This window comes from Quercus suber, unplaced genomic scaffold, assembly GCF_002906115.3.
Source record: "Quercus suber isolate HL8 unplaced genomic scaffold, Cork oak 2.0 scaffold_14, whole genome shotgun sequence".
Taxonomy (NCBI): Eukaryota; Viridiplantae; Streptophyta; class Magnoliopsida; order Fagales; family Fagaceae; genus Quercus; species Quercus suber.
This window is the reverse complement of record NW_027069479.1, coordinates 189,191-197,747: the sequence shown is the minus strand read 5'-3', so window position 1 is coordinate 197,747 and position 8,557 is coordinate 189,191. Positions and strand designations below refer to the sequence as shown.

Genomic DNA, 8,557 nt, shown 5'->3' with positions numbered 1-8,557 from the left:
AATATAGTGGTAGAGAAGAATAAGAATGGGAAATGGTGAGTATGTGTAGACTTTATGGATTTAAATAAAGCTTGCCCAAAAAACCCTTCCCAATGCCTTAGATTGACCAATTGGTGGACGCAACTGTAAGCCATTCTCGGATGAGTTTTTTGGATGCCTTTTAGGGGTATCATCAAATACCGTTAGCTTTGGATGATCAGGAGGAGAAGACTGCTTTTGTTACGTTCACTGGAAATTACCACTACAAAGTGATGCCATTTGGAAGAATGCAGGATCTACCTATTAAAGGATGATGACTAGGACGTTTGAGCCTTAACTTGGCAAAAATATTGAAGTATACATAGATGATATGGTAGCAAAGAGTAAAGTAGAGTCCGAGCATGTGAATGACCTCGAAAATATTTTTGAAATACTAAGGAAGCATAAACTACGTCTCAATGCTTCTAAATGTTCTTTTGGCGTTAGTTCGGGAAAATTTCTTGGTTATATGGTCAAACATCATGAAATTGAGGTCAACCCTAATCAAATTAAGGCAATAAACAATCTACAGCCTCCTCAGAATCCTAAAGAAGTCCAAAAGTTAACAGAAATGACTACTACTCTGAACTGATTCATCTCTCAGTCAGCAAATAGGTATAGGCATTTCTTATAGTTATTGCATAAGTGGAAAGGATTTGAGTGGATCAAAGAATGTGCCTTAGCCTTCCAGCAGTTGAAGGAATATCTTTCTTGGCCACCATTATATCTAGACCTGAAGAGGAAGATGTTTTGTTTGCTTATATTGCTTGTAGCCTCTTATGTGGTGAGCTTAGTGCTGATAAGAGTGGACAATGGACTGTAGAGGCCAGTTTATTACGTAGCAAGTTGTTGCATGAGACTGAGGTTCGTTATCTGCCACTTGAAAAAGCTATCTTGGCAGTGGTACACGCTACATGAAAGCTCCTTGTGCTATCGCAGGCAACCAAAAATAAAACCTATACTTCTAAAAAAATATGTAGTAGTGCGAGTAAGGATCTTTCTCACAGAGAATATCTAGCCTAATTTTATGCTATGTGAACAAGGATTAGGGGGGGGGGGTGAGTATAATGAATTTTTTTAAAAAAAAAAAAAAAGAAAAACAACAAAGGAACAATTCAAATTAAAGTATTGAAATTAATCAAGAGAACAAACATTGGTCTAAGTCAACATCCACCATTGGAATTTTACAACTGATCATCGATGTAAGTATATATCAATTCATACTTTGAATATTCATCGTTGGAACTATTTTCCTATCTCTCCTTAGTCTTAGTTAATTAGAAAACAAGTGATCTAATTAACCCTAACTACTAAACAACCCAAGACAAGCGCTAAAGGTTTAATTTAGTAGCAGGGGTTTAATTTAGTAGCAGCCTTAAGAACTTGAGAGATTGATGAAGCTAAACAACACAAACACAAGCGGTTGCATTTAATTTAGTCGAGCATTCTTCCTAAGATCTAATAATTTCTGACGCAGCAAATCATTAAATCTTGGTTGCTTCACAAATTAGAGAGATCAAACAATTACGGATTTGATATCTAACCTAGCAGTAGATTGAAACGAATAATAAACTAGTAGGCCTCCTAGTAATTAAATGAAACAATCATGAAAATTGGCATAGAAGAACATTTGATACTCAAAGCATAAAATTAAACAGTAAAAAAAAACCAGATTTCATAGTTTATTGATTCCGAGGCTTCAGTTTCCTTCGACCAAGTATAAAGGTTTTAGCTATCCAAAGCCATGACAGAAAACTCAAAGGAGAAAATCAAAGAAGAGGGGAGAGAGAGGCGTGTGTGTGTCCAATCTGATTTCTCCTCCCCCTTTTACACGTTAATTCCCCCTTTCCTAAGCCTACAAAATCTCCTAAAAATATTCTGAATAATAACATCCAAATTTGACTAATTAAGAAAAAATATTAAAAATAAAACAAAGTCCTAATATAACTAGGAAAGTGGTGTTTTTCAGCTGGAAATTTCGTGCATTAGATCTGGAGGCTTCCAAAAATAAACCGCATCAGATCCGCGTATTAGAATTGCAGGCAAAGGAACATTCAAGAATGTCAACAGTGTAGGTGCAACAACTTCAAGCCCGATTTCAACCTTAATTCAGCCCGTATCTCTCAAAACTATGAAAGTTGTAGAGCTTTGTCTTGGCGTTCCATAGCATCTTGAATCATCTTAATCGGAGCTTGGATGAGAGAGTTATGCCCAGATTACGAAGCGATGTCAAAACTATCCATAATCACCCAATTAGTTACGTTTTGTACTTAATGCCTCCATTTGCATCCTAAATCAAAATATAAGAATAATGAGTGCATTTAGGCACTAAGAAAATATAAAAAACTAAACATTAAGGGAGAAAAATATGACATTTTGCATTCTCATCGGTTCCCTCATTATTTCCAAGCTCATACAGTTGTGGTTTTAACCAAACTTCCTTTTCAATCGCTACTTCAGAAAGCTGATTACACAGGGAGAATTGCTAAGTGGGGGAAATCTTAGGAGCTTTTGATATCAAGTATATTGCTCAGACCTCTACTAAGGGCTAGGTCCTTACAGATTTGGTAGCTGAGTTTACTGAATCTCCACTAGAAGAGGAGGGCGAGAAACAGAACATGGGAGGAAAATCAGTTAAGACAATCTCCTTACGGGGACCCTTATTTTGGAAATTGTACGTTGATCATGTAGTTAATCAAAGAGGATCTGGAGTGGGGCTAGTTGTAGTGTCTCTTGAAAAATCCTTATGGTTGGGCTTCTTGGCCACAACTAATGAGGCTGAGTATGAAGCTTTGCTGGTAGGGATGACTATGGTTCAGAAAATAGGAGGAAGAGCCGTGGAGGTGTTTTCGGATTCAAGATTTGTTGTGGGCCAAGTAAAGGGAGAGTTGGAAGCTAGAGATTTGAGAATGCAACAGTATTTGAGCCAAGTTAGGCACTTGCAATAAGGTTTTAAGTCTTTCACTTTGCAGCAAATCTTGAGGAGTGGAAATACGCATGCTGACTCTCTTTCCACCTTGGCAACCTCCTCGGCACAAGGTTTACCTCGGGTTATCCTGGTTGAAGATTTATATAAGCCCACTAAAACGAGGAAGGAGAAGACCCAGATTCACCGTATTAGGGTAGGGCTTAGTTGGATGGATTCCATAGTTCTGTTCCTCAAGGAAGGTACTCTGCTTAAGGAGAAGGGAGAGGCAGATAAAGTGCGAAGAAAAGCTTTTCGTTTTTTGTTGTCTGAAGATCAAAAGTTATACAAATGCTCTTTTTCTGGGCCATACTTGTTATGTGTTCATCCTGAAGCAGTGGAGCCACTTCTGGAAGAGTTACATAAGGGAATTTTGTGAAAGTTATGCAAGGGGTAGGTCACTAGCCCACAGGGCCCTTACTTAGGGGTATTGGTGGCCAAGTATGTTGAAAGAGGCACAGGAATATGTGAAGAAATGTGACCAATGTCAAAGATTTGCTCCAAACATTTATTAGCCAAGAGGTGTCCTTATTCCTCTGTCTAGCCCATGACCTTTTGCTCAATAGGAGTTGGATATTATGGGGCCATCCCTAAGGCAGTAGGTAACAGGAGATGGCTTCTAGTTGGCTTTAACTACTTCAAAAAATGGGTTGAAACTAAGTTACTAGCCAATATTAGGGACGTGGATGCAAAGTTTGTATGGAAAAGGCCAGAAATGGATATTGGGCTGTAGGCTGTGTTCGAGGACATTAAGTTGTCCGATGATAGGTAGATGTTAATGAGGACATGCAAATTAGTGGGCTATGGAAGAAGTCTGGTCATAAAGGAATGGGAATGTAGTCTGAGGAGAAACACCTCTTCGGCTAAGTGGAGTAAAGGTCAAAGGTCTGACCTACCATCAAGAACAACACTCCAGACGATTATATTGGTAAGGATAAGTATCAAAAGGGAACAAGACAAAGGAAAGCTGAGAAATATCTAAGAGAAATATGCTACCACCGCATTGAATACTCTGTAGCTAACTCTCTGGCCGTATTAATGTGGAGGTGATACCTAAACAGTGATATTCAACCTTACAGTTACCCACAAAGACTTCAAGAAGGGGCTGGTGGGACAAGGATCAAAACCAGCAACTTGATCTACACGTGGAGGATTGAGAATCTATAGAAAAACACTGTACACTCAAAAACTGTAATTGTGCTTAAGTCTAATAGAAATATATAAGAACTACTCTTCTTGGACTTTGCCGAGAAAGATTTTCTTTGCATGAACTTGTTTATTTTCATTTTCTAGCAACCTTTAACCTACTATGATTGTTGTCTAACTCATTGAAGTCCAGTTTTTAGCCTGCTCTCTACAAATTCGTTGTAATGGACTTTTTGGGCCTTGGTCCTTTTACTTTTTGGGCTGGGGTAGCAAATCATGCCCTTACAATATAAATTTTAGAAATTATTATATCTAATAACCCTTTTATAAAGGAACAATTATTCCTCATTTTAAAGAATAATTATTCATAAAGAATGTTATTTGTAATTAAAATATAATTAAACTATAAAAAATAACTATTATATTATATTATAGTACTTATTACAATCTACTAAATATATCCTTATTATCACAAACTTTTAAGAAAGGGTATTTGGTGGATTTATCTATGATATAAATGTGTCTAATTACCAATTGTCGTATAGCATTTGTGCGTTTTTGTAAAATATTACTAAAAGTCTAAAAGAGTAATATTGCAACACTATGTAGGATGAACGTTGCTTATTTATTTGGATTTTAAAACGATTCTATATATGCTTTACTAAAATGTATCAATAAAGGTTGTTTTTAGGTGTTAGAATTCCCAAACATAAAAAAACTCCAACCAAAAATTTCCAATCCCCGCAAACCCAAAAATCCTCCCGCACTTAGATCAAGAAAAAAATTTAAAAAAAAAAAAAAAACCCTGCACTCCCACCAAAAAACACTTCCATTGCCACAGTCCTACATTCCCACTGCTAGGGGGAAAAAAAAAAAAAAATCCCACCTAAATTAAACACTTCCACAGTCATCCCACGTTCAGATTTAGAAAAAGAAATAAAAGAAGGAACACCACCTTTAGTTGCCCAAATCCACTTTTACTAGTAAAAGTGGATTTGGGCAACTAAAGGTGGTGTATGGTATTTGTAGCCACTGCAATAGAACTTCTCTTTTAGCAACATTTTGTAGCCACTGCAATAGAACCAATTTTTTGTAGGGTAGAAAATAATGAATTTAATCATTTAACTATAATTTTAACACTTCTTCTCACGTGTGAATCTAAACTCCTCATTAATAAGTGAAGTCTAACACGTGAGATTTTTAACATTTTGAATGGGAGGTAAAGTCAATGATCAAACTTAGAATTTTAAGCTCTAAGTTTGATACTATATTAAATTACTGATTGTCTCAAAGTTTAACCTGTTAAAAAATGGTAAATTAAAACATTTAACCATAATTCTTACAAAGTTTAACCTGCCAAAAAATGGTAAATTAAAACATTTAGCCATAGTTCTTACAAAATGTTTTCTTACTAGGTCTCATGCTAAACTAATGCCTGAAGCAAATGGTCATTTCAAAGTTCTTCACGCATTTTAATGAATACAAAGTTTGAGCATTCAATGGAATGAAGTCATAATATAACATGAGTTAACGTTTTTGAGTTATTTTTAAAGTTAATTATGGAATTATCCTAAAACTATTATTCAACAAGCCATATACCATTGAAATACTCTAGATTTCTATAGTTTTAAACGCATCAAACGGTGTGCAATTTTGATTTTTCTATGAGAAATTATGACCAATTTACTATATATATCCTGTATGAATTGGCAGACTAAACTTGGGAAATACCGAATTTTGAATTCTCTTACTCTTGGTCTTGGATATGTCTATTTCTTTTTCAAAGTGCTTTAACAGGTATTGTTAGTTGAGTTTTGCATATTTGATCAATGATCTGGTTTTTATTATATATTTTGGTCTTAAAAATGTGTCGTCGATCACTCGTCATTACTAATAATTGAAGAGTTGTTCCAAGATGGTTCTCTATATATCCGATCTCATATATATATATATACACACACACACACACACGGATGAAGATAATAGAATTAAGATTTGAGTGTGTTATTTGAATGCAATCATAAGCAATTATTTTGAATTTCTTGCTACACATTTCTTTGATAGATTCCTTACAGTAGTAAGCGTTTCTATGATTCTATCATATATTTTGTATCTCTTAAGTGAGTGGATCCCTTTTAAGTGGGGAGTGTGTACGCTTCTGTTCTCTCCTTAATTACCCTCCTAAGAAAATCGGGCATCATAAAGTGATCAAACCAGTTTAAGCTGTTCCACTCATACATCCAAAATTGGTGAATCATACCACAATGACAATCCCAGATCCAGTTGACAAGGTGGGACTGTTGGGTGTAATTAAGGGTGATCATGGGTCACTCGATCGGCTTAGCTAGGTTACATCTAAACCCATCAATAGTAGCGAATAGCGGTAATGGTATAATCCGATGCCTATTGAGACCACACTGCATATCTGTGCCGATCGATCGATGCTGAGATAATCATCCGATGAGGCCTTCAATGAAACCGGGGCAACCACAACTATTATAGAGAATTGACGACAGGGCCATTCTCATAATCATATTTCCACGCCTAAACTTACTACTTGATATATAAGTTGTGAGTAGTTTATATAAAGTGGTGAGTCCCACAAAACAAAACAAAAAAGTCCACAATTTATAGCATTACAAGTAAAGTTAATTGTAGAATTGAGTGCGAGATTAGTCGTGTAACTAGAATTATTCATTATCTGGAAACCAAAGAATGGTAATAATAATAGAAAAGAGATACCCAGACTTTCCTACCCAAAAAAGAAAAGAGAGAGAATTTCAGGGGAAAGAAATAAAAAACACAAAAAGAAAGAAAGAGCTAGAGAAAATAATGGGCTAAATGTTAAGAACTTAATCACAACCCAAATGGGCGTACTGGTGGGATGCATGGGATTCATTTTTTACACGCAAACGATGTCACATACATAATATCAAACATCATGACACTCTGAATTTTGATTTCCAATGAGGGAAGAATTTTGTTTTCCACCCATTTTTTCACTTTGGTTTTGCCGAATTTCGATCTCCCTCTAATTACGAATAAAACAAGAAGCATGACATGACAAAATATATGAAAAGTGACAGAAGAGAGAAGTGACTAATAACACATTTTATGTGAGTTCATGAGTAGCGTCACACACCATAACGTATATCGCTGAACTTGTTCTTGATCCACTTGAAGCTGCTCCTTACGTTTGATTTAAGTTTGCCTTCCATGGTGAAAACATTATAAGACGCAATCCTCTTCTTCCTCTTGAGCTCTGGATCAGTCGAGGTAGCAAACCCGTTTCCCTGTTGACATGGCCCATTAAAGTTGTACGAGTTTGACGATGATTGTTCCCGGAATCCATATTCACCCGAGTAAGAAGAGGAGTACCCAGGCAATGACTTGCTCTTTTCCATATATTATCAATCAATCTAACTTTAAATTCTTTTGGAAAATTGTAATCTTCATCATGTTATATATATGTAGAAAGATTAATAGACTATAGAGCTGGGTTGGTGGCGATAGGAAATATTAACTAGAAGAAAGAATGGGGCCTGCGGGTGGGGTTTCATCATTCATTCATTCGCTTTTGGTTTATCACGAGTAGGCTAAGAATCAATCATGAGGTCCAGCGGTGGTGGGAGATCAAGATATATGCTGCTTTGGTTGTGGGCTCCACTCCAGTAGTAGGAAATGCCATTGCCAATGCCAATACATCCATCCAATCCCATCATCACTACTTGCTAGTAATTTGCAGCAACAAAAAATGTCTTCACATGCTACGGTATCTGCTATCTAATTCTAGGGGGCCACCTGGATGGACTGTGGCCTATTTTGTCGTCTTTTATTCTTTTTAAGCCTAAACTTAGTTCCGACCAATCAGAGCGTTTAATGGCACCATATATAAATTTCATAATATTTTTTATTTATTTATTTTAGATTATAGATTGTGATCCGCAAAACCATATTCATATTAGTCTCATGGGAAAATGATATTAAACTAATTAACCACAATTTATCAACTCAATTTTATTTACAAAATTAATTATTGCGTCGGTTGGATATCAGATTTTAAATTATGTACTCACTCATAGTGTGGTACATGGATTTGCGATGTGCAAACTGAAGCAATACTAAGAGCAATACTAAGAGCATTAGTATTGGGTCTCTCGTATGTTATATGTAGGTAAAATTTAGCAATAAAGATCCTAAAAACAACATTATCCGGTCTTTTAATTGTAAAAAAATTTGCAATTGCCATCCTAACGTAGGATTGCACTGTAGCAAAATTTGTATAATGTTTATTATATTTTATTGGATAGTATGACATTGTAGCAAGCTTGGACTATATTATTTTATTGAATGGTATATATTATTTTAATGAGTTGAATAGAAAAATAAAAATTGAAATGTTTATTGTATTGTAAAATGATATGGTAT

General features: G+C 35.6%; 1 protein-coding gene across 1 annotated transcript; it reads right to left on the bottom strand.

Annotated features, from left to right (window-relative positions):
• Positions 1–6,973: 6,973 nt before the first annotated feature.
• On the bottom strand, positions 6,974–7,746 carry LOC111994790 (uncharacterized). Its single transcript, XM_024026671.2, has one exon. The coding sequence runs from the start codon at positions 7,531–7,533 to the stop codon at positions 7,264–7,266; it is 270 nt and encodes an 89-aa protein (XP_023882439.1). The 5' UTR covers positions 7,534–7,746; the 3' UTR covers positions 6,974–7,263.
• Positions 7,747–8,557: the final 811 nt, after the last annotated feature.